Raw genomic sequence first — 27868 nt, forward strand, 5'->3', positions numbered from 1 at the left:
AAAAAAAAAAAAAAAATCAAAAAAACCCATAAACAAGCCAAGAGGTCAAAACCCACCCCTCTTTCACTGGGGCTTATAAGCTTGTAGACAGTTTACAATGTTTGATGAATTATAATGGAAACAGAAGCTCATTTCACTGTTATCTTTACAGAAAGTGATTAAAACTTCAAGATTTTGTATAAGCTAGAGGAACTTGGAAAAATACACATACCCCTAACTGAAAAAGATGTTCACACAGGCCTTATCTATACACTGCAAGATTATACATATATAAATATATATATATATATAACACAATCAAGAGAAGTGAATGACAGATCTGGGAACCTCTTTGAAAAACTCCTTTAGTCCGACACACTGGTACAAAGACAACGATGTACATATGAAAAAGAAACAGCTAACCAATAACAAATCCAAAATAGAAGATATGGTCATTGTTCAGAACTTCACAACAGATTCCTGTGCTGTGGCACCACTTCATCTCTATCTTCTGTTGCTAGTCTCCAACATGCTGGACTCTTGGAAAAATTGCTTGGACATTTTCAAAAAAACAAATAAACAAAAGTAATTGGAAACACATTTTCACCTTCCTTTCTTGTAGGAAGAAATAATTAGGAGACAAGAGTATGTTAACTGAAATGACATATGCATAGAAAAAAATTAGTGGAAGTGACAGATGAAAAATATTTTGGTAAAATGTAAGCAGAATGGTTGTCAAAGTGACCACATTAATTGTAACATATTACAGCTCACAAATTCAGATTTGTCCTTCTCATGAGGGAAGCTGACTTGTTATTAATACAAATGTTAGATAATCTCTTGACTGAGGAAAGCAAAACCAGATGTTGCAAACATGGTATCAGTATAGTATTTGGTTCATAGTCTAAATCTTTTTTATTTCAGCAGTGTCACTTGATATTAAACATCAGGCCCTTTAGGCACTTGCAGGATCATGCCATCACATACTAAACTGTTCTGTTGATTTGGCAAGAAACTAAGATACAGAATTGATTAGCTACTGTGTGTTACATTCAAATACAGTAAAACCTCACTAATTCCCACAGCCAACAATTAATATTGCAAAACTGGAGTCCCTCCTTGTTTCTCTGCAGAGACTAAACTGAGTTGTTTCATAAGATCTGACATATGCAAAATTAAAGACAGAAGTTTTATTTCACATAGGGAAAATATAATCTGACTTTATCTATAAATAAACACTTGCCAATCTGAAAAATCCTGTAATTTGCCAGATGTGTTTCAGCTGTTAGTGAGAATTAGCAAGGTTTGATTGTACTCTAAATCCATTAAAGGCCAAAGTCTTACCTCATCAGGACTAGGGATAATATTTACACTGACAACCTGATCACAAATAACAGATTCTGAATGTATTCTGTTCAAGCGACTCCTTAGTTCAGCATTCTGGTTGAGAGCCTTAAAATAAAAATTGCACATTTCATTTAAGATTTTAAAGTAAACATTAAACAGGGGAAAAAAAAAGAAAAAAAAAAGAAGTAGCTTCTTCCCAGCAATTTCCCAAGAAAACACAGAACCTCCTTTTTTCCATTTTTAGAGAGATACCTATTTTGAGATCCTCTCTAAAATGATTTAACCTTTTATTTTGCCTTCATTGATCTTTTTCAGGAGGCAGTAGGGACAGATATTCTTCCACAATATAACAGTGGCATTCTACCTTAATTCTTTGGATCGCTCTTTGGCAGGTATACTGGTGGGTTATGTACACTATGGAAACGGGGAGTGAATGCAGCAAGGAAGAATGAAGCTGCAGAACAACAAATGGGAACTACCTGCACAAGAAGCAATTCTTGGTTTACAACTACTCAGCTCTTTCTGAGCCAAGGGTATCAGCACTTAGACCCTGCAAAAGGAAATGGCTTCCCTTCCAGCAAAACCAATGTAATGGCTAGTATCATTGGGTGTTTGCCCATCCAGATCAATTGATGTATTTGCACACATGTACTCATTTCAAACTACTGATATTAGAGTGTCACAAATACCAATAGCATTCAACTGGTGTTTTATACCTGCTGATTTTTCTCCTTTTTTAAAACCCAACCTAGATTGTACATTTGGGTGCATATATAAATATTGTCTGTTATCTAGAAAGACTCACATGAAAGGCTCTGAAATTCAGAAAAAGCATGTTACATATCTACAACGTGAACTGACTTCACCCTAATATATCCCCAGCACTGAGGATTATAGAAAATAACATACTGTTTTAGTAGAAAATTACTGTTGTAATGGAGTAAGAACCTCCTTTTGCCTCCCCCTAGTGCAGAATCAGGAATAGATTGCATGAATGTACTGAAACAAAGTAGGACCAAAGTAAAACGGGTTAGTTTAAACTGTCACTAAACAGTTTAAATTACCCCATTTTGCTTTGCGCTGAAATGGACCGGGCATGTTCACAGTTGCCATCTACCAGGAAAGAAAGGTGATGACAGCAGCCTGACAGTACCTTCTTAAACTGCTCAAACCTGGTTCAGGAGGCTGATCAAACCCAGCCATCTAAGGTCAAATTTCCATTTATTGCCTATTGAGACTATAAACTAATATGCAACCGTGACTTTTAGACTGACAACGAAGGGCAAGAATAATAAGAAAACATGACCACCTATTTCATACAAGTGCTAATAAGTCTCCACAGGTCTTAGTTAAATTTGTATCAATAACCAGAAATGGTTACCCTTACCTCTTGTCCTTAACCTTTCTTTATTACAACACACAGTAATCAATCTGTGTAATATAATATCATCTGTATCTATACAAACATTGTGCATCAATATTATCTCTTAGCAAAAACCTCCAACCCAATAACAATAACAGCGTATGAAATTATATACACATTTTGGTGAAGTTTTATTTGCCTTTAAACCTCTGCTCACATTTCTGGCAGATGCAGTACTCCATGCCAATGCAATCTTCAGAGTAAAAGCTCTTATGTTTTTCCTTGACAATTAATTAAAAATTTTGAGTTATTTTGCATCCTGAGGACTTACTGTTGCTTTACCTCTTCTCCCCCACTAAAGCCAATGGCAGTTTTTCCTTTGGCTTAGGTGAGAGAGACGCTGGAGAGTAACAGATGTGTTATTTGAAAAAATCCAATTTACCCACGACTATCCTGTAACCCAAGATTCCTTTTTCAGTTAAAGACATGGACATATAAAACAAATCTGAAAATATAGAGTCAAAATTTAAAACTTAATTAAGAAAACAAGAATATTTCCTTGGCTGTGCTGGAAACAGTCCAGGAAAGATATCTAGCATTTGTATAAAAACATTTGATCCTTCTTTGCTTTGGAAAACCATAACAGATGCATGCTTACACAGACAAATGATATCCTTCACCTCCACATGCATTGAGGTCAGACTTATGTCATAACAGAGTACGTGTCACAGTTCTGGTCAAGAACTTGGCTTTTTCTTGGCTCCTTCTACCTCAAGAAATGGCCAAAATACAAAAGAAATAGTGCATCTGGCAAGCTAGAAGCACTTGAAATCAAATCAAGAACATACCTGAGAGAGGGACTGTCTGAGGTGTGCTATTTGAGCATTGTGGCTTGCAAGATCCTGCTCTGAAACAATCTGCTTAAGCTTCTCCTTCTCTATAGCTATGCTGTTAAAGGCAGACTTCAAAAGAGAATGCACTAAGCAAAAAGAAAAAAAAAAACCAAGTTTTTCTCAGCTATAGAACTGCTCATTGCCATCTATTACAATATTTCAGCAATAGAGATATTTCCATCCCACAATTATGGAAATTTGAAACAAGAATCTGAACTTCAAGTAATCCATTCCAAAGTACAAACACTTAAAGCTTGAGGTTGTAATGTGCATACAGTAAATTCAAGCATATGTCATCAGACAATATTCTTGGTGCTGAACTTACGGTGAGATGCATATTTGGAAAACCTATGTCCAATGTGTGTTGTTTTCTTTTTTTTTTTATTATTTTATTTTCTGAGTAACAAAAAAAATCAGTTCTGCTAAGAACTCAGTATTGCACTAATAAAGAGTATTACTTGGTCTTTGAACAGGTTTTTGACATTTTTTAAGATATCAGTCTCACATTTGTCCTATGTTTGTTACAGCAACTGATAACAAACCCTTTTAAATAGTATTTTTTAGTCTGTAGGACCATTCATTTATTGGCAATAAAATGGCATTTCTGAAGTACATTCTAGTAATAAGCTCTTCTTCTGTTATTTCCACTGATGTAGAAAACATTGCACAAAAATTAATTGCACAACATTATATAGCAGTGACATTCTGGTTCATCTTTGGGGAGAAATAAAGCATTTTATTGAGAAACAAAATGTTTGTAAATTCAGTCATGTATTTACAAGATGCAGCAAGTAGTTCAGAAGACTTCTAAAAAATGTGTCTTATCAGAATTTACCTATCTTTATATTCATGTAATCCACAGAAAGTGTAAGGATAATACATGTCATCTTTATGTAAGCCAGCTGACCATCTAAAATTTCTTACACAATATCACCTAATGCAGATGAATGCCCTGGACATAACTAAGTGAAGGCAATAAACACAACAGAGAAGCACAATAAAGGAAAGACTTGACATTTCCCATTACCTTTTTGCGCCATCAGGCAGAATTCTTCTTGAAGCTTCATGTACTCGGTAGAGCACTCCAGAGGGTCCATTACATGGCTTGGGGGAGTCTGAAACTCGATGTCTGCACAAAGGTTTGGATTGGATGAATGCAGTCGAACGGGTGACATTGTAGCACTGAAAGGGACCTACAGCAAGAAAGAGTGAAGAAATATTGTATAAGGTGCAACCAACCTTTTGGCTTTGTTGAAGCAAAATACGAATTCCTTCTGCAAACAAAAGACTTAGTTCACAATGCAAAGAACATGGTAGGAGTGGACATGTAACTTCTTACTCTCCTAAATCTCATTGCAGCTGATGCAGAATTCTCTTGAAATTTTTCACTGAAACAGACAAAAGAAGGCCTAAATACATAGCTAATAGCTAATGATGGAGAATTTCAATTCTAACATCTACAAAGATGAACCATTTCCTAATGCTTAAAAGATGACAGGAAAATTGAACCATGACATATGCTGGTTTATATCAAGACATCTGAGAATACATGCAGTATGACACTATTGTTATAATATCAACATTTGAAGTATGCAAGCTCCTCCACAGATCTAAAAATAGGATATAGTATTATCAAACACCTTACTGAAGTTTTTCAAAACTACTGGTAAATTCGGAGTTGAAACTCACTGTACTGGCAACTATGAAGAGGGGAAAAGCATATCGTTTTCCTATATTCCTTCAACTAAACAAATAAACAAAAACAAAAAAAAAACCCACAAAACTCCACCCGATTTTCATTTAAAGTACATGAACCATAAATAAATACAAAGAGAAACTGTTTAGTAAGATGGAGCAAAGAATTTAGTTTATTATCATTTCCACTTATCTTTCTCCTGTATTTTTCAGACACAGTAATTAAAATATACATGCAATTCTTTAGAAGTTACATACATGTCTCATGTATACTGAACAGTTATCTATAAACTACATATGCGGTGTATGGCTACCACTGTTATATATGTGATGCATGTGTGTGTGAGCCTATGTTGTATTTTAATTTTACCATTTGCACATTTGTATAAAAATCAGGCCAAGAACCCAATTTTCAAATTTAGATGCAAAGAAAAGACATGCAGAACACATTTTTTTATTTAAATATTAAGCACTGTTAAACACATTGAACACAAATCTAATACATTAATCAAATGTATTAAACAAGAATTTCCACACTGCAGCCCAATGTAATTATTCAGATATGAAAAACAGGGCCAAAATATAAAATGTGTCTTCCAAGGCATGATAAAGAGCAGCAGATAACATAAAAAGTCATATTACTAAGAATTTTTATCAACAGATAAGTTCTATAATACCATCAGTATTTGAAATTGGTACCTTGTTATTTGATTAGATCAGGGAATGGCTTTATCAATCCCTTCCTATAAAAGTTGTCATCAATATACATTTCAGTTTTCTGATTCCCCAATTAAAACCTCAAAATCCTGTTGGATCTATTCATCACATCTCATTCCACTCGTGAGCATACTCTGGAAAATCCTGTTTTCTATCCTGTTCTTCCTCAATTTCCAAGATACCTATAGCACATAAAATAACAGCTCTATGGCACCTATCCAGTACAACCTTCATTCTCTACTCTCATGTATGTTGAGTTCCAGCTATATCAACAAAGAGGGTATTTTTTATTGGACCTCATTTTAGCCTCATATCAAGATGACTTCACAGGAGATGTAGAATAAATTCCTTCCATTCATACTGGATATTTAACACATTATCTTCTTTGCAAGTACCAGACTGCCTTTCTCAACAGCCCAACAAAACTAGGTTAATTGACTGATGGGACTAAATGTAGGTTAATTTCAAGTTTCCTTCACAAAACTTTTTCACTTCTTAAATTGGAGAGCACATTCCCAGCACTTTCTGACTGGGAGCATCGCCAAGGTTCAATTGCTCCAGGTGGCTCCAGGAGGGCAGAGCAGGTGGCTACATGATAGCTGTGTGTGCAGGAAGCATGTACCCAGTCCTCAAAGCCCATCCTGAAGGCAGGAAAGAAGCTGCTCCTAAACTATAATGCAGGAGCTTGAGGGAGACTCCCCACAGCCCCATGTGCCTGTGGTGATGGGGCTTGTTGCCCCAGCCCAGCACAGACTGGCAGAGCTGCAGGTAGGCTGCCCACACGTGGAGTGGGGGGTGCTTTTTATTCACTTTATGATGAACCTAGCTGAAGAGACCTGCTTTAGATCCATCATTTCTGCCTCATACCTCAGTTGGCCAGGCTGAAAAGCAAAGTTTCTGCGGTGATATTTATTGGAAAAATAGCATTTTAAAGTGTGTCCTAGAAATAGCATTTACATGTTCTACCAATACTGTCATACTGCTTGCAAGAAATACATTCACAACACACAGACAAGCAGCTGCTTTGCCAACTGCTTTAAACACAAGAACCAAAAATACTTAACTGTTGATTGACATGAACTCTCCTCGTATGCATCTTTCAGAACAGTTTCCAAGCTACTTTCCACAACAAATGAAAAAAATCCACATTGAACACACAACAGTCCAAGAAACACTGCCAACATACTTCTCTTCCCCTTTTTTCCTTTCACTGCTGTGCCTTCTCTATATATCCATGGTGACTTGATTTTGACTTTACTACCCATTCTTCTTCTGATTGTATTTTTGTTGTTGTTTTGGAGTTTTTTTCAAAATATTTAGTTTCTTGATGCATCACTTCAGTTTCCTCCATACACACACTCTTCTAGACATGACCTCAGATGTACCTTATCCTGACTTTCTGCTTTACGCCAGGGACTTAATACCCACTCAACCATCACCTTCTTCAAAATTATGTGTTCATGTAGGAACAGACTGTTCCTGGTAGAGTGGGTTGTAAGGAAAACCTCCTCTTTCTTCTGTGCATTTAACTGATATAATTCTGTATCCCTCAGTCTATACACACAGCTTCACTGTCTGGGAGAGAAGCACTGTGCTACATCAGCCAGGAAGAACGGGCCATTGCCATGACCACTGCAACAGCAGTACAGTCATTCTGGTGCCTCTGGTTTTCCTTCCTCCTGCTCCAGCTCCCTTTTCTAGCTCCTCCAAGACCTTCCTCAATGGGTCCTCGCTTCAGCTGCAGATAATAACTCAGCGGTTCCCTGGACTCCTACTGCCTTGCAATCTAAGTCCAGCTGTATTTGTTCCCCTGAAGGACTCCTTGGTACAGCTCTTGCCAATGCTATTTAACTACTGCTGAACCTCCTGGTTAGAGCCTCCCACTGATACTGCTCAGACACATAAACCAGGAAGCAGGTTGATTTCTCTGCTAGGCAGGCACATCGATAAGGTCAGAACATCAATCAATTATTGAGCACAGCATTCAGCGTCAACTGATTATGGGGCATTAAATTTAGATGAGTTAATCTGGGAACTGGAGAAATGCTGACTTCTTACATGTTTTTTAGAAGGGCCTAACAGTAACTGAGTTTTGTGGTTCAAGTAGCAGCAGCCCAAGGTATTTGAGCTTGAGTAGAAGCTACGTCTGATCTAGGGGATTTTAGCTGTGGGCTAGAGCAGCAGACCCTGGAGTACTTTAGCCTGGTGAAAACATTCACTGCTTGGACTAGGTAAGAGGTGTGTATTTAAAGCTCACTTCAGTCTTTGGCTGCACAGGGTCTTCCCTGTCTAGCTGTTGTACTAATCAGTTGATGGATTAGTATTAATGTCTCTATTGTGCGCCCCTCATAAGTGCTTTCCTGATAAAGCAGCAGCTGAAGATATTCTTTTGATGCTAATTTGATTTCACAGACAGCGCTTTCCCCTCCAGTTCTCAGCCTTTGTCTTGATTTCATAGCTCCAGAAGTCAAAGACTTAAGAGAATTAGCAAAACTAAATACAGACACTAGAGGTAGTAATATGACTTTTTGAATTATGGAATGTAATAGAAAGTGTCTCAAATGAAAAGACTAACCTTATACTACTAAAACCAAAAACAAAAAAAAAAAACCAGGAAATTGTGTAATTCCATGGTTGTTTGTAACAACTTGCTTTGGTTCTGTTGTCTTGCTATAGACTGCTACAAGAATCTTTTAACAAAATTTGATCATTTCTTTCCATTTTGTATAGTATATAGCAGAGTATGTCAAGGCATGCTTAAATATTGCAGGGCCCTGAGTCTAAAAGTCACTTGCACTTGCATAAAGGAGGAGGGACATGTACCATGTAAACAAGCTCAGACCCACATTTATGGAATTCCTTTGTGTCAGGCTTGACCACTTCTAGAAACTCAGCCAAAAGTGGGTAGCATGGACACCTCCAAAAAGCGCAAGAAACATTTTCATAAGCTTATTACACATTCAAGTTACACAGCTCCCCATCTTTAGAGCTATCCCTTGATTTTTAAATCCACTCACTGTTGTAGCCACTGCAGCTGCTAGTCTCTGCCGGCGTCGTGTTGTGCTGAACTGGCCCTTCGGTGCCGGCCCTTCCTGACAGTGAATGCAAGAAGAGAAGGAAGTAGAAAAACAGATGGAAAGGGGTGACGGGACACAGGAAGATGAAAGGTGATCAGAAAAGGGAGAGGGAGAGTCTTTAAGTGGATTTCAATTGTGTTAACTCTTATGGCCTACACATTCTGAGGACATATCACATGTTTTCAGTTGTGTATGCCAGAGACATAAAAAAGCTAGATACTTCACTAAAATTATCTCCAGATGAGTTGGACTGCAGCGCACTCACTAAGACTACCAAAAAAGGAAAAAAATTCTATTAGCATTGCCATTCAGAGTCATAAGGCAATTATGGAATAAGAAAACAAAAAGGATGCTATGGCATGGTAGAAAACACAAAAAACAAACTCCTTTTGGGGGTCACTTGACCATCTAGATTACAGGGGTCCTCAAACTACGGCCCACAGGCCGGACACGGCCCCCCAGGGTCCTCAATCCGGCCCCCGGTATTTACAGATCACCCCCACCCCCCCGCCACAGATGACTGCCTGCCACTTCACCTGCGCGCTGGCCCCCTGTTTAAAAAGTTTGAGGACGCCTGATCTAGAAGATGAATTCTGGAAGAGATCACTTTGCATTAGTGGAAGTGCATGAATTGTGGTCACTGAAGATGGATGCATCTCAATGGTAAAACTTTTCAGTGTGTATGTTATAGTGAGCTTGCTTAGGTAAACATCCCTGTGCACAGCTGCAGCATTTCTGCATCCATCCTTATGCCTATTTGTTCATTTTCTCCACACACCACTTTTTTGAGTTCCAGCTATTTTTCCTGTACATTATTAAAGGCTTGGGTTTCAAAGCAATGCAAGAAAGATAAGGCAGCACAAATGAAAACTAGGTATTCCAAAAATACTTCCTCTTCTGCATGCCTAACTTGTGGCCTCATCCTGCTTTATTTCAATTCTATTTTACTCTGAAGAAAATTTCATCATGGTACATTAAAGTGAAACAAGTAATTGTCTAATACAGAGGAGCTCCACACCTATCATAAACTTTTTATTTAATGTCTAATGAAACCATTATCATTTTTAAATCATTCTAAGATTTTAGAAGACTAGAAAAGCCACCTTTCTGCTTTTAGAAAATGATTTTCAATCCCATTACATTTTTCTTTCCCCATGTCTTCACATATAGCCACTTCAGCATTTCTAAATCTATACACATTTTTACCTTTTCTGAAAAGCAGTCTGAGTGCCATATAAGTAAAAATGTTAAAGCAAAGAACACAGCATATGCATCATGTAAAGCACTTTGTGCTCCACAAAAGTATGTCTATTCTGTGAATAAGAGTCTGGAAGCATATTCTTGTTTAACTAATAGGGACGTATATAAATATTTACGTGTACAGAGAGAGAGATATGCACAAAGATATATATATATATATACACAAGATTATGAATGCAGGTATACATTATTAAAATGGGAACAATGACTCCTGCAGAACCACACACTCCCCTCAACACACTAGAAAGTGAGGTCAAAATCTGAGTTACAATATAAAGAAGTATTTATTCAAGGGGAAAAGTAATAAGTCAGCCTTTAGGTCTGGTTTCGTTTCTCAGCCGAAAGCCTCAGTAGAGCAAGATGACTTTTCAGGTTGCTCCATACTATATAGTTTTCCATCAAACTACTCCCCAGGTGGAGGGGGCAGGAAATAAAAAAATAAAGAAAAAAAAAGAAAAGAAGTCTTGGAATTTCACAACTCTGAGCTTTTGAGGAAAATTAAATCATCATTATTTCATTTTATTGCTTTTCAGTATTTTTTTTTCTTTTGAAGATCTTTAGAATGTCATGAGAATGACAAATTGGTCTTTTACATGAAGGGAAAAAAAAAAAACCACACAATTCAAGTTTTGTACAAAAGCATCATTTGTAAAATGAATGAATACAGGCCAACTAACTTGTTGCAGGCCATTTTCATAAGATTTTAAATAGGCTTTTTCAAAACAAAATAAACCTTCATAAAAGCAATCTTTCTTCAGAGAAGAAGTCCATGTATTACTCTTGAGTATAGGTCTGTAAATTAAACTAATTCTAAACAATTTAGCAATACTAAATACCCAAACCTGCAAACGTATATACACATGCTATGCTCAATTTTACTTTGTGGAGTAACCCCACTGTAGTCATTGGGATTAGCTGTGTGAGCGAAGTTAACTGCATACAAAACTGGTATACCTAATTGGTAAATACATATATCTAAGACAAGCAAGTAGCTTTTCATACAAGAAAAAGTATGTTTTAAACACATTATACATCTAGCATCCATCTTGCAGAATGTGTTATCAGGAATGCAACAAAAACTATCTTCTCAACAAAAAACTGCCAACCAGTACAACACAAAATCTGGATGGGAGAATTCTCTCTTTGCTTTGTACGCAGTGGATGCTAAGCTAGCAAGAATTACACCCTTGTTCCCCATTACTCATGATCAAGACACCTATATATAAAGCTCCCTAATTTTTATGCTCCCCAGAAGGATATTTCTCAACTTCATACTATCAGAGTGTCTTTTGATGGTAGCTAATGACTGCTCATTCTAAAATAAATACATGCAAGTACTTCAAATGGAATTAATAGCGCAACTAGCTTAGAGTTAATGTTAGTATTAGCATTATCCCCTAAAACAAGCAGCCAAAAAGGAGTCTTCATCTTCCATACAATTTAGAATAGTTTTAATTTCTGTTTCACTGCAAATTAATATATAAATCAGTCAACAATAATTTAGTGCTTTGCTCTAACAAAATAAGCTTTACATTTCCAGGATTACACTTGCCAGGAGTTAATGCTGACCCAAATTAGGAAGAGTTTATTACTGCGCAAGAAGTGACAGACCCATGTAAAGCAGTGCTATGCACACAAACTGTCTCAGGAGAACCTGTAAACCAACCACATTTGAGAATTTTAGGAGCTGAGGCACAACTCCTGTTAAACCACAAAGAGCAGTCTGAGAGTCAGGTGCCAAAATTACAGAAGCCTAAGCCAGTGTCACTTTGGCAAAGTGCAGGCAACACAGGAACAGCTTGTAATTCCTCATGACCCATCCTAGATCATCATACATTAAGTGCTTTCATCATTTTTTCATCATTTTTTTGAAGAGGAATTTCTCTAAGAGCACTGTGGCATGAAAGAAAAACATACAGTGTTGGCACTGTCTCTTCCTAGGCACCATGTACTTGCATTCATTTTCCTGATATTTTTATTTGTCTATGTTATTCAGCAGCAGGGAAACACATTGATACTTCAAATGCAGGTAATTGGACATCATCAATAACCAAAATTCCTTTGTTACTCAATCGTTTTAATCCTAACATATGCTTCATTGTTTAACCTACTGTGATTTATCTAGTATAACGGGTAGAAAGAAACCAGCTATAACAGCTGCAATGAGAAAGCTGATGCAACTACAATTTCTTCTTTCCTTAAGGTTATTAATTTTAAATGAGTCACAGAAAACTCCTTATTACGCCTCTAGGGGAAATATTAAAGGCTTTCAAAGTTTGCATGAATTTCAAGGAATTTAAATGGATCAAAAGTTGCTGACACTTAATTATTGTATAGCAGCGGTGACTGTTAGCACCTGTAGTCAGTTGAATATAGTCTTCATTAATGGTTGCTCAACCATTAAAAAAATTGGATTTTTGATTAGACCTCAAAATACGCAACTACTGACAAAACACAGTAAGACACCCTGGATCTAGCAATAATACAAGAATATTATGCTTATTTCTGTGCTTTTACTTTTCAGCTCTAAGGCAGGATGGGGTAAATTTTTTCTTCACATAATTTATTCTTTGGTTTATTCCCTTTCTTCCCATACTAGCCTTTTCCATAAGAGACGGCTTGTGAAAATACTTCTTATTGGTAAGGTTCCTAGTATAGGTCTGAACAAAGACAACTGGTGTGTTTAGTATTTCATTCACATTTCCTTCTTTTAGCTTGATGTCACCTGTTCAACAGCCCTTCTTGGCAAGTTTGAGATAAAACATCAGTATCCCCGTATGCTGTATGCATATTACCTTTTTTGCACCTTAATTGACTAGTATTTAGATACCACTCCTTTCCCTAGATGGCAATGTTTTCATATGAATGAAAGTAAAATCAATACTTTTCTCACTACCTTCTCTGAGTTTTAAACAACAAATTGAGATTTAATTTACTTCATCAGGAACACAAGAGACAGTACACCGACTTCCTACTTTCAGCTAATATATCATTCCATGCTTAGAAGTTAATCTAAAAGTACAGTGAAAAATAAAACATAGTGCATTCAGTACCTGAAGTTGAATTTTTGCATCTTTGCTGACACTTTTTGTTCTCCATCGTCTCGTGACCCGCTTGTCTTTCTTTGAAATATCTACACAGTTAGCCTACATTACACAAATAGTTAAAAGTGACAAAGTACTATTAAGTTGACAGAAGAAACACAGACGGTACAGCAAGTTAGTAAAGAACTGTAGCATTAGACATCTACAAATCAGAAAGTAAAGAGAAGAATGCCACTGCTGGGGCCTGCAACTACTACAGTGACCAGCTGTAGCTATCCATACACTTCTATAAACACATGGTATCCTTAGCTCATTTACCAAAACTACTGGTATACTTTCTTCATGAGTGCACAATACTTAGGACCAGATCTTGAAATCCTCATGGATTTCTATTCTGGTACTACTCAGAGAAATGAAGAGTTCACCTCTTCCTGAAATCAACGGTAAGTCTTGTTACCTCACTGGAACTAGACTTCCCAGTGCATCAGCACCACTGGGAGATGTGTGGTACTCAAGGGAACTGAGTGAAAAAGGAAGAAAGTATTTAGGATTTATGATCTGCTGTTGCTTTCTTGTAGTCAAGAGGAAAACTCACCCTGAACTGGGAAATGGTCCAACCCTTGGGACCTTTGTACTTATGCCCTCTTTTCTAAGGCATGCAACTTCACCTCTGAGGGTCTTTGGGTCTTCACTCCTTCAAAACTTAAAATATCTTGTGCAGCACAAAAAAAAACTTCTTAAATACAATTTCAATGTATACAGATATCTCTATTTTAACAGTTCTCACTTTTGCAAATGACTTAATCATTTATTTAACTCAAATAATTAATGTCTTATTACATATGATTAAAATAAACATATAAGATAAAACTTTTCATCCAAGAGTTAATATGATTTCAGAAAATCATTCTGAGTTAACAGACATCACTGTATTTCCTTTAACACAAAAAGCAAATGTTTCAGTGTGATCACTGTGATAATTTATATTCAAGCATATTTACCTGCATATCTGTAAAATTTGGTGCTGACTGAGTTCTCTGTAGTATTTCTAAATTTTGAAGAAGTTTACTGAGTTCCACAAGGTTTGACTGACAGTGAGCAAGATCTAACAGATATAAAACAAAAATACATTAGGTGTTTCACTTCAGACTTTTTTTTTTTCACCATTATGTCCATCATTGGCACCTTATTGCATTATAAAAGTTAAATGTCCAAATCCCTAGTAGTAAGTAAAAGCTTATTTTTAGATATGTTGAGCACTCCTTACTTCTATGGAAGTCAGCAACAAGTCTAGACCTCAAAAGTTGATCATATTTTAACAATGCCATCCATTAAGATAATAAAGATTACTAAGATAAATTTTAAAAGCAACATCCTAAAACTTGCAGAGAAGGAGGTTCCCACCACAAGTATCTACCTACCTGAAAAGCTACTTCATGCGCATGTAAAGATGCAACTTAACCACTTTACTGACTGTTTCTTATTTTATATGAACAAGAAGTTTTGCTGAAAGAACAAGCCATGAAAAGGTTAAGACTAACCTTCAGCACATCTGTCCATTTCTTCTGAGTCCTGCAACCAGGCTGCTACTTTACTCTGACCAGTAGTGCAGGTGGCAGGAAGGCTGTTACTACAAGGTATAGAAGACTGCCAGGGGAAGCTATTTTGTTGCACCTACGGCATAGTAAAATGCTTAAATTTACTGTTGCTGTGTTTCTCAGTCAATGTGATCCCCATGCTATTTCAGAATAAGAAAACGAAATATGCATTGTGATTTCAGTGACATCTGTGATTTGACTATATAGTTCCCCAGGATGGAGATTTTTCTGATCAGCATACTGGAGAACAAACCAAGAACCTCACAAGCCAACTGTGTTTGCTAACCACCAGTTAGAAAAGCTGTTGTTTAAGAGACAGAAGGTTATCAAATAGTAAAGAGACAGATTTATCCCTGATGACAAAGGTAAGTATAAATTCTTGTGGGGATGGTGGACTCTTTGCAAGGTCTCTACAGCAGCCCATTAATGAAGGCTGCACAGTCTCACAGCTTTTTACTGGCCTTTGGTTCCCACAGTAGAAACTCCTCTTTACTGGCATTACAAGCAAAGCCCGCTGAAACTGCCCACAAGCAGGCCCAGCAGGCATGAGTTTTCAAAGAAAGAACACAACATACCTTTCCATCCGATACATTAGCAGCTGGTGAAGACTCTGTAGTAGAGGCTGAAGGGAATATATGAAAGCTAGCATCTCTGGGAGATCTCACAATCTCATTCTGACGGTACAACCGGTGGTGGCGTAATTTTGAAACCCATGCATCAAATGAATCCTGGGACTTCACCTGGAAACAAATTCACTATCAAGAAAGCATTCAAAATACTACTTTTCTGCACATCTTTTACATTTTTATTTATTTCCACTGCAGATGAAAAGAGATAAGTATTCGCAACACTTTTTACCTTCAGATGATAGATGTGTTCTTCTGTGTCAAGATCTATTCTACGAGCCTTCTTTTTTATAGACATAACTGATAAACCAACATCAATGCTCCCATGGACTTTGCCTTTTTGTATCTAAAATCAAAAAGTATAGTAAGAAATTGGTAGTAACACAAAATTCTCCACTATATCTAACAGAAAAATATCTGGCTGAAATCACTTCCCATTTTATGAACAATTTAATATAAAGCCATATTAAAAAATAAAACCTGTAGTCAGACTAACCACTGTATGTATAGACAGAAAAAAGCATCTCACAAGTGCTTGGTGCAGAGCCAACTCCAATGTTAAAAGAGTGTTGGTTCACACCAGTACACAGCTACAGGTAAGTCAGAAGCAGAGAAAATTAGACCATACTTAGCTCCCTGCTGCTACCGCTTGATAGTTATTGGTAGCAGATCTAATTTAACACTACCCTTTACATCTCTTGAGTACATTCTAATCAATTCTCTGTCTTATCCACACATCTCAGAATAATCAGCTCTGCCAGACATAAAAGTTGAAAAATACATGAGGCTAATCTCTCAAGTACCTTCATTAAATAAACTACTTTAAGTAATCTGGTTTTTATTTTCATAGAAGTAAGAAAGGGTAGAATTCTTGAGGACAGAATTAAAACCTTGCACACTTTCCATACAAGATCTCTCTTTGAATTCATCAACAACTTTCACGTGTTTAGCAGCTAGTACAGTGCTGTGGTTTGGATTTAGTATGAGATCAATGTTGATGACACACCGATGTTTTACATATTGCTAAGTAGTGCTTACTCCAAGTCAAGGACTTTTCAGTTTCCAGTGCTCTGCCAGTGAGGGGGTACACAAGAAGCCAGGAGGGAGCAGAGCCAGGACAGCTGCCCTGAACTAGCCAGAGGGATATTCCATAACACAGAACTTCATGCTCAGTGTATAAACTGAGGGGAGCTGGCTAGGAGGCTCAGGAACTAGATGGGCATTGGTCAGTGGGTAGTGAGCAATTGTATTGTACGTCACTTGTTTTTCTTGGGTTTTATTCCTCTCTCTCTCTCTTTATCTCCTTTTTCATTACCATTACTATTATTATTCTCATAATCATAATCATCATCGTATTTTACTTTATTTCAATTATTAACTGTTCTTATCTCAACCCACAGGCTGTACCTTTTTCCGATTCCCCTCTCCATCCTGCTGGTGGGCAGGCAAGGGGGAAGTGAATGAGTAGCTGTGTGGTACTTAGTTGCCAGCTAGGGTTAAACCACAACAATATGGCCAGAGTGTGCATGAGATTCGATCACCCTGGCAGGCTGAATTCCAATACAAATTTTAAAATGGTCTTCACCTTTACTTACATCAATTGGTGACTTTGAATATTTCAACATTCCATTATCCAGGACAAAAAACCTCTGAAAGAAAAAGATATAATTCTTTTTTAATAAGCACATGCAATTTAAACCATGTGTAATAATTCATCTGCGAAAGCAAAGGATTACTCTGTAGCAATTAAGGAATGCTTGTGGTTTGGAAAGAGAGGATAAATACAGTACTGAATAATTTTCTTGCTTGTTTTTGACAACATTTATCCTCTAAGCAAGAAAAACTATTCTTTTTTCAACATTATGTTCTAGGTTTAACTTAACAAACCTCAATAATGAAGGGTATTTTTTCAGTTTTCCAGCCAATTCAATAAACTCTATAAGAAAGACACTGTAGGTCAAGATTTACGTCTGTTTCTTCATTTTCTTCCCGTTTTCCTTCCACAGAAGCTGGTCACATTTAAAATTAACAACCTACCTTCCCTATCCAAAAACTGAAAAGACTTTCCTAGTGCAAAAGGAAGACCCACATATGGATGTTCTTGTGGTCTGCTTGATCTCCAGCTGAGAAAAAAACCACAGGCTGTGAAATCCGGCTCTACCACCCAAAACTCTGTGCCTCCTGACAGACCTCTACACAGTCAGGTAAAGATGAGATTGTAATTTGTGCTGATTATACCTTTTCTAGCTGTAATCTAGCAAATACAGTTATCAGTACAAGTGTAACAGCATTCCCAGCAACATACCCAAGTCACATGAGTGCTTACATTTTGAGCGTTAGCCATTGATATGGTATGAGCCACCATATCTTCATTGACAAAGTCCCCAGGGCTAGGCTCACCTGACGATGCCTATCTGTGCCATTGCTACACCTTCATTTTGCTGACTGGCTCTTACAGCAGAGAGCAGAAATCTCTATTCACAATGTGTTTCTCCTGCAACTAAAGTTGCCCTAGCTTATGTATGTCACACCACCCAAGCTGCATTGCAGACAAATTAGCATAGACTTTGGCACACAGTATAAAGATACAGCCTAGCAGGAAAATTAGACTTGAAATAAGATTCACTAACCTATGTTTACCACCACTAATTTTGAAACATGCTAATTAACATAAATTAATTCATATTTTTAGAGTCTAAACTAAAGCACTCACCTGTGTTAAAATTAAGATCAGAACAAAATATTATCCTAGACTCTCTAAGCTGTCTGACATGGAAAGGAAGGACCGTGTTTTCATGATGTGAACCTGTTAAATTGACACTATGAGCAGGGTCAGTAGTTAAATGGCAGAAAATATCTCCTGAGGATGGTTCTGGAAATTACGTCAGTCACACAGCAGACGGTACCTATATCTCATGCAGGGCAAGAAAACAGTGCTTTCCTAGACACATAACTTCTTGAATAAGATATCAAAACAACAGGAGGGGTATTGGTTCTGTTGTTTTTTTAACTAGGTATGGTCGTTAATTGACTTCACAAGAACATGATACTCATTTCATGCTGGTCTGAATCTCTAAGTCACACACACAAAAGAAAATTATTTTTCCTCATATTTTGTTCCATAGCATACTGCACTTCAGAAAATGAGAAGCTACTCTCCAAGTTGTACGTGTCATACCTGGTATGCTATTAAAGCACATTCAGAACTGTCAGAATACGACTTGCAGCATTGAATAAGACAGAGGATGCTATGGCTTTGGTAGCAACACTAACACAGCACATGCTACAATTACTGTCTCTGGAATTCCTCACTGGCCTCTCACCACAAAGTATTGTTACAGAAATTGCAGGATATCAAGGCAGCAGGTGAAGGGGAAAAGGGAAAAAAAAAAAAAGGTGGGGAAAAAAAAAAGAAAAAGAAACTTATTAACCAACCCACAGTTTCAAAACATATGTTTGGTGTAGATCCTTAGGTGAAATGTAAGGCAGAGTAGAGGGGGATGCTGAACTGTGAAGCTCTTAATCACATTAAAAATTATTTTCACAGGTAACTTCTCTAAAGTCACCATGAAAAACAGATAATCAGTAGTGATCTCCTTTATAGAAACTGTGACAGTTGGACTCCCCTTGCTCTCTATAAAGTTCCTTACATAAACAGACACGTCTAAGAAACAGAACATTAAAAGAATTTATTTTAAAGCAGTAGAATCAATGGGTTATTTCATATATTCTTATATATCCGATTAACTGTTTGGGGTTTTTGGGTGATGGAGGTGGTTTTTGGGGGGTTGTTCAGGAGGTTTTTTGGTGTACTTGTTTGTGGTGGGTTTGTTTATTTTTTTTAATAAGCTCTCTTTTTCTGTTCTTTCAGTGTTTCAGGTATGTCATTTGAAATTCTTTAAACCCCTTAGACTGAATTCAAGTAGCGCATATGTATTTGGTTGCTGAAACTACAAACTCTGTTTAAGTAAAACAAAACCAAAAAATCAAAGGTAGCTAGGCATGCAAAAAAAGGGTGGCAGGCATAAGTCTAACATACAAGAAAGAACAGAGAAATTAAAAAAAGGTGTAACTTACACTAGTATGGCCTGCATTTGGACTCAAGACCTGAGTAGGTCCCACAGTATTTAGCAAAAAAACAAAGTGAATGCTTTCCCAGAAAAAAAACCATGTATATAAAATGGCACCACTATCCTTTGCAGTAAAAAGCATTCTGTCCTAGAAAATTATCCCACTTCAAGTACCCTCAGCTACATAAAGATGGCTGAGCATCGATACCACAAATCTTGTTGCCATAAAAGGGGAAAAAAACTTAATTCTTATGGTATAAAACACAGACAAAAGAGTTTATGAGCACCAGGTTTAGGGCTAAAATAAAGTAGAATTATACATGGAGAAATGTCTCCAAACCAACTAAACAGAAACAGGAGATTTGGGGTTGAGTTTTGGGGTAGTTTGTTTTGGTTTGGTTTTGAATTGAGACACCTAATGGCAAAAGTGCATTGTCCCACTCCATGCCCACACAGAAGATTACAATCAAGACAAACAAAATTCAGGGACAAAACTGAGCAAATCTGCCCAGTCAGCATACCTGAAGGGAAATGTTCTCCCGCACAAACACCTTGGATCCATGCAAAAGTCCCTCAGCTCTCCTCTGCTATCCTGTGTACTTTAATGTAAACTCAATGCAACCTTACAGTACATGGCTATATTTTGTTATAATATATCAGAAAGAACAAAAGGGATATTGATTAAACCTCTTAAACCACAAGGCATCTGCTGCATTATTTACAACTTCCGCTTGGATTCTGAATACATTAGGCAGCAGGCTCTGCAATCTGGAAGCCACAAGCTTCCAGCGCGCAAAGTAATTCTTTACACAATTTGAAGAAAAAGTCATACACCAAAATCCTTGGCGTTTATTGGACGTTTTTATTTCCTCTAGACAAAAAATTCCAACTCATAAAATGAAGTAATGAATCTTTTGACTGTTTTATGAGACATTTACCTTGTGCCAACCTTTTAAAGGCCATTTTCTCTTTTTCAGCATGAAACCTTCATGTTTGTCTGGCTTCTGGACATTGGTCTGGCCTATTTTCAGACCCTCTATGATTTCCCAGCTGTCAGGCTCCTGGTGAAAAAGCATGAATACAAGTTGATAATTAACTGTGCACACACATGATAAAAAAATTCGCTTGCATGTAGCGCACAAATCCTCCAGTGCAAAACAAATTGTTAAAGAAGGGCTATGCTTTTAAGTTAGCTTATTTAGGTAGCAAACTACCTGGTCACTGTATTATGTCGAGCTGTATCTCATTTAATGCTACTGAATAAGAACAGTTTTGGAAGTCTAACCCTCACCAGGTAACTAAAAGGAAGTTGAAGCTTTTAAAGAAGTCTGACACTGTAACTGAGTGACAATCTGAGGGTGGGTCTGGATGTGCTGTTGACAAGGACTGCATCCCAATGAAATAAATACATCCAAATACAAGACCAAATTGTGGCTGACCTAAGTATAAGAAACATCAGACCTGCTACAGGAATAGAAGTGAGGTGGCTCTGACCACTTGTTAAGTCCATCTAGAAGGCACCCCACAAATTAGCACTGCACTGTAGTAACTAAAAGGACTGAAGACATTTTGCAAGTGGGTTATGGGCAGTTTACTCAGATGTAAATGTACCTTTCTTCTGAGTATTCCTTCTCTAAAAAAGATGAACAAAGGAGCAAGAAACCATACTGTTAAATATATGGGCATACATTAACAGTGCTCTTTGTGGTATTCCCCATCACAAAAACCTGCACATTTTCTTATCTTTAAAGTACAATATTTGGTTTTAGTTATATTTTTATAATTTTAATTCTTTATATATTTATATTTATATAAATAAAATATTTATATATTTAAAATACATTGATTCTGGATATTCTAATTTTTCCTTAAAATCAGAAAAACAAGCAGAAGAGATTGGTTTGTTGTTGGTTTTGAATGTAGCCAGCTCTTGTCTTCAAAGGCACTTTATGACAGTTTCACAGGCTAATTGCGCATTTAGAAATCTGCAAAAGGGATTTTTATTTTTTAAAAATCTTCTTGCATTCACTTTCACTGCATTAAGAGAAATTTATAGGAAAGCTAACTAATTTTATCTGTGGAGAAAAGAATAGGAACTGCATTATTTCAGACATAACCAGCTGTATGCCTTTCAGGGAGGGGAGCCAATTAAAGCATATTTCTTGTACCTAGCACTTCAGGCATGTTGACTGTACAATTCAAGCCAGACTTACAATATATCATAGTGAACAACTAAAGAACAACATTTTTAAGGAGGAAAAACAGTCATGGCTTCATTTCTAGTCTCTTTCTGCTGCTATAATCAACAAAATTCTGTACCAATTTAAAAGTTTCATATTGCCTGCTCATTAAGACTAATTGTATCCTACAAAGTTGTAAAATTGAATTTTCTCAGCTGATCTTTCACAGCTCCCAACAATTTTATGAAAAGTTATTGAGAGAGGAAGGAGGTCATATAGTAACAAACATTTAAAGGGAAAAAAAGTTTGCCTCCATTTCACACAAAACCGTTCAAATCCAAGCACTGTCAGCCTTTTGTAACATCTCCAAGTAAGTTACGCAACCCTGATAACGTTAACAGTATGATTATGATAATATGATTTCAAAAGTAACAGCAAATTACAAATCTACAATTTTCAGTAAGGTCTTGTTATTTTGAGAAGGGTGAAAAGCTCTATCCCAAATACTACATATTGCAGTAAATGTTAATCGAAACGTTTACGTAGTTTAGTTTTCCCTGCATAACTATAAAACCAGAACTATCTTGGTGCCTATAAATGCCATGCTCAAAAACCACATTTTTCAATTCCCTGTGTTTTGCTTGAACATTCTACTTCCACTACTGTATAGGGAAACATATATGCATTCATTTTTCCTACAAAAAAGCACTTGGCACTTAAGGCGAGCAAATTAAACTATGAGTCCCCTGGGGTGAGCAGAGAAACTCTCCACAGCTCAGCCAACTGATTCTTCACCATATTGATTTTTCCTTTAGAAGATCAGCTGCAGGCATAAGCCTTTTATCTACTAGATAACATCAGTATTGACTACTTCTCAACTAGAAATCACACAATTTCATATAGCTAGTCATTTAAACAAAAGGCCAGATAGAGAGGGACAAAATGAGCGATTATTCAGCGCAATGTGAATACCCGTCTTCTGCTGCATCAGTGCTACAAGCTGTTCTTAAAACCATCCTAGCAATCCTAACTGTGCCTCATCCCACAGGTTTGGTGTAATGAGGTATGCTTAACACAAGGGACATTATGCAAAAGCAGCCAGAAACAGGAAAACTAGAGTGAAAGTGATATGCTTGAAGGGTCCTCGTCTGATGCCAATTCTCAAGTATGGCATTAGTACATTAGAACTTCCATGATTCTCTACATATTATGTGAGGAAAAGCTCTGCATGAAGCAGCAGGACCAGGGGAACACAAGCACAATTCACAGTCCCGGGGTCTGCATATGCCCCAGGTATTGGGAGTAAGGGAGCCACTACCAACAACCTTCTGAACCTAGAATTTTGACTGCAAAGCATTTCTTTTCAGTAATAGTCTTTTTCCTATAAAGTATTGTAAAATGAAGCCTCCTTTATGTGGAATTAAACTCATTTGGAATCAGTTATTCCAAAACTTAAGAATTCAGCCATGAAGAAGTTGACTGCAAAGCACCACTCACAAGGCTGCACCTTTCAGCAACTGGTGATGTTACCCCTACAGTTCTATCCACTTCTCTGCCCCAGGAAATGTATCAGCGAGAGATTTTAAATTTCAAACTTTAAGAAACTACCTAAAAATAGTATCATTAGGGCATATTTTTAAAAATTATATAATTATTAATTAGAAGCACTTTTGGACCTGGATATGATTTCCTCTATCTTAATATGAGGACTGAACTGGTTCGTTTTATCAAAGTCCCTTCTAGCCCCATACTCTGAGATTGTAAAACTTGTTCCTGGGGGCCATCCATGGGCAACAACAAAAACAGAAAAGAAACCAGACCACCAGCCCCATCCAAATCCTTGATTTTGTTAATATAATATTTACTAAAGGTTACTGGCCCCTCTAACACCTCAGCTGGGGAACAGGAGCCTCCAGGGCACGTTCACAATATACTCAACAGCAGAATCATATAAAACAATAACCCTAAGCTGTCAGCCAAACTACTTTGTAACTACAGAGGGCAACTCCTCACCCAGATTACATCCCACGTTTTTGCCTACCTTGGATAGAGAAATAGGGTCGCTTTCAAGGAACTGCTTGCTTAAAGAAGGGTCTGTGCTTCCTGAAGAAGCCTTCCGCTCCAGAATATGAACACTCTAAAAAAAACACCAAAAACAAACAAAAAAAATATTTAAAGATAACAACTTATCATTCAGTGTTACTGTTTAAAATACATGTTAGGTAATCAATGACTAAAAATTACACTCCTTGTATAAAATATCAGCATCATGGCTCAAAATGTACCAAGTACTTCCCACGCATGACATAACTGCAGAAATAGTTTGTCTTCTGAGGCAATATATCTCTCTCTCCTTCCACTCTTTCTTTTTTTATTATTGTTTTTTAAACTAATTACTCTGTCTAGAAATAACTGCAAACTAAAAAAAAAACAGGAAAGACAAGTAATACCGTTCTTACCCACCAAGATGCAAAGTGCCCCTAGCCAGACATACTATGTTTTCTGCTAAGATACAAGACCCTTTAAGTATACATATCATTTAGTTGGCACTGTCCTACATTCATTTCTGAAGCAAGCCATTTCTCGTAAGATATTAAGTGCCTCTAACATATTCATTATCACACCTTAGCATTGTGTTATTGGCTACTCAATTGAGGTGAAGTAACTCAGTACGTGAGATCACAAGATCAGTTACTGGATCTCAGCTGATGGGCTCACTGGTGAACATTTAGGGAAAGCAATGATCTTAAACAATTACAGCTGGTTTTATGTATGACAATACTATAAAAATTTGTATCTTCAAAGCATGGTACAAAAATAAAATATATAATGTCACAACTAGTCCCGAAAAAACTTCTATTCTTGACATCTAAAAATGTCTTCCCATTTTCCAGAATTGTTTCACTTGTATTTTGTAAAAGAAAAAGCATTTTTGCTACAGGAGAAAATAACCACATTCTGCCTGTTTGAATTTGCATTTCATTCTCTGGTGAAATTTTGCTACATTTCATATTATTATTTCTTATGAATTCCAGCACAACATGTCAGTAGTATCTCTTTGGCATGACATAAAACTATTTAATTTCCAGGACATGTAGCACAATGACAAACTTGCAATTGCAATTACCCTCTGAAAAGGGTAAGTTTTTCTCAACTGAAAATGGCAATTATATTTTGTTCACAATTAAGTGTATTTACCTTCACTGAAAAAGATTACACAGGTACAAGTGAAAACAGAAACAATCAGGGAATAGAAAAATACATAGAAACAGCAGAGTAAATATTATTGTTTATACGGATAACTAAGTGCATAAGGACTATAAACAAACTAAATGAAAATAAACACAGCTATTCATATAAATGCATATATAACACAGACCCCATCTTGCTGCAGAGCAGCACAGACCTTCATTGTTCTCTTTCAATGTGCAATTGCGAATGACATTATGAAAATATGGGGATTGTCTCTGTTGTCAGTGGAGATTAATAAGCATCCCTGCCACTATGCAACAATAATCAGCATTTATTTTCAGTTATTTAAAATATACTTTTACAGTGAAGAATGTGGAAAAGCAGCAGTATTATATTACCTGCCACATTCCACAGGGCCAACAAGCAAGAGCTTTGTCATCTATGCTTGGAAATCTTCTGCTTTATCAAAGGCAGGCAAATCTTATTAGTATGTCTATTGCTAGTCAAATGAGGAAAACATTTGTATTTATGTAGCACAAGTTCCTACATTACATGTCAAATAATTTAATATGCTTGTTTGAGCTACTCACCACAAAGTTATTAATGATAAACTACGATAAAGTTTTCTCATTGAATATACGAAATGCTACTTATGCACACAGTATCACATTGAAACAATATACAAGAGAACCTGAATCTGTTCCTCCAAGAAAGATTAAAATGTCACTTCATCAGCATAATCAGGACAATTCCCAACTTTCTTGCCAGTTTTGTTTGGCAGGCAGGAATCGCTCCATCTTGAGATGGAGCAATGCCCAACACAGATGTTCTGAAGGTCTCATATGTAGCAGCCCGTGCAGTTTGTTGTTACATAACTGCAATATCATTTTGTACAATATTTAGAGTGGAGTAACCCAATAGCCCTTGGCTTGCCAGATTACCAGTGACATTTTCAATTGCATGACTTTAAGGCAAGGGGGTTTTGTGCCTTTATTTTTTATTTTAAATCAGCCCTCAGTCATTACAGTTCCACTTCAGTTACAAAATACATTATTAGCTAACAGCACTTTAACGAATGCTGACTTATTCAGCTCTTTGTTTGGAAATAAGAAAATGAACACTTTTGAAATAAAATTGCCTTCTTTACAGTCTTTACTTCAAGACATCTTGTCTTGTTTTCTGTAAATGTCTGCTTTCCAATTTTTTCTGTCATGACCACCATTATACTGACATAAAATAATTTCTTTAAATTTTTTACATGTCTCTAGCATAATATTGAGACATTACTTGGTGCAAAATGTTTTCCATTAATGCATTTTATTTTTCTGCAAATGTACAGCTAGAAAATACACATTTGTTTGATACTTTGGTAAGCAGATATTTTTGTAATGCAGGAATTTAGTTATTTAGCGTCACAGAAATAAAAATTATTTAGATCTTGGAACCAAAGAATGGTCTGAGTTGAAAGGACTCAGGGCAGGGACACCTTCCACTTTTGACCAGGATGCTCAAAGCCACTTCTAACTTGGCCTTGAACACTTCCAGTGATGGGGCATCCACAACTTTCCTAGGCAACTGTCTTGCAACCCTCACAGTAAAGAATTTCTTTCTAATACCTAATCTAAATCTACCCTCTTTCAGTTTAACGCCATTACCCCTTGTCCTATCACAACATGCCATTGTAAAAAGTCCCTCTCCAGCCTTCTTGTAGTTCCCCTTGAGGTACTGAAAGGCTGCAATAAGGTCTCCCCAGAGTCTTCTCTTCTCCAGGCTGAGCAAACCCAACACTCAGCCTGTCTTCACAGGAGAAGGGCTCCAGCCCTCTGATCATCTTCATGGCTGTACTCTGGATTTATTCTCATCCTTCTTATGTTGGGGGGCCCAGAGTTGAATGCAGTACTCCAGGTGGGGTGTAATCAGAGCAGAGTAGAGGGGGAGAATCACCTCCCTCAACCTGCTGGCCATGCTTCTTTTGATGCAGCTCAGGATTCAGCTGGCTTTCTGGGCTGCAAGCGCACGTTGCCCAGTCATGTTGAGCTTCTCATCCACCAACACACCCAAGTCCTTCTCCTCAGGGCTGCTCTCACTCCATTCTCTGCCCAGCCTGTATTTGTGCTTGGGATTGGCCCTACCCATGTGCAGGATCTTGTATTTGGCCTTGTTGAACTTCATGGGGTTTGCACAGGCCCACCTCTCAAGCCTGTCAAGGTCCCTCTGGATGGCACCCCTTCCCTCCAGTGTGATTGCCACAGCACACAGCTTGGTGTCATTGGCAAAATTGCTGAGGGTGCACTCAATCCCAGTGTCCATGTTGCCAACAGAGGGTTAAACAGTGCTGGTCCCAATACTGACCCCTCAGGAACACCACTTGTCACTGGTCTCCACTCGGACATGGAGCCATTGACCAGAAGTCTTTGAGTGCAACCATCCAGCCAATTCTTTATCCACTGAGTGATCAATCCATCAAATCCATGGTCTCTCCAGTTTAGAGGCAAGGATGTCATGAGGGACAGCATCAAATGCTTTGCACAAGTTCCAGGTAGATCATGTCGATTGCTCTTCCCTTATCCACCAACACTGTAATCCCGTTGTAGAAGCCCACCAACTTAGTCAGGCACAATTTTCCCTTAGTGAAGCCATGTTGGCTGTCACCAATCACCTCCTTATTTCCTGTGTGCCTTAGCACAGTTTCCAGGAGGACCTGCTCCATGATCTTGCTGGGCACAGAGGTGAGACTGACCGGCCTGAGGTTCCCCAGGTCTTCCTTTTTTCCCTTTTTAAAAATGGGTGTTACATTTCCCCTTTTCCAGTCAGTGGGAACTTGACT

The 27868-nt window shown here is 37.3% G+C and overlaps 1 protein-coding gene across 7 annotated transcripts in view; it reads right to left on the bottom strand.

Annotated features, from left to right (window-relative positions):
• The window catches only part of OSBPL6 (oxysterol binding protein like 6), a 110041-nt gene that overhangs the window by 12240 nt on the left and 69933 nt on the right, over positions 1–27868 (bottom strand). For 5 of the 7 annotated variants that reach the window (XM_080400359.1, XM_080400361.1, XM_080400362.1 and 2 more), the window contains 12 exons: positions 23891–23986; positions 20608–20730; positions 17195–17248; positions 15832–15945; positions 15549–15713; positions 14917–15049; positions 14377–14480; positions 13385–13477; positions 9012–9086; positions 4610–4775; positions 3538–3668; positions 1324–1431 (listed from right to left, as the gene is read on the bottom strand). In XM_080400359.1, coding sequence (XP_080256485.1) covers positions 1324–1431; positions 3538–3668; positions 4610–4775; positions 9012–9086; positions 13385–13477; positions 14377–14480; positions 14917–15049; positions 15549–15713; positions 15832–15945; positions 17195–17248; positions 20608–20730; positions 23891–23986 — 1362 coding nt within the window. The remainder of the gene's footprint in view (positions 1–1323; positions 1432–3537; positions 3669–4609; positions 4776–9011; positions 9087–13384; positions 13478–14376; positions 14481–14916; positions 15050–15548; positions 15714–15831; positions 15946–17194; positions 17249–20607; positions 20731–23890; positions 23987–27868) is intronic. The other 2 variants (XM_080400364.1, XM_080400365.1) reach the window with 2 other exon arrangements.

Source organism: Falco punctatus, assembly GCF_963210335.1.
Source record: "Falco punctatus genome assembly, chromosome: 8".
NCBI classification, from domain to species: Eukaryota; Metazoa; Chordata; class Aves; order Falconiformes; family Falconidae; genus Falco; species Falco punctatus.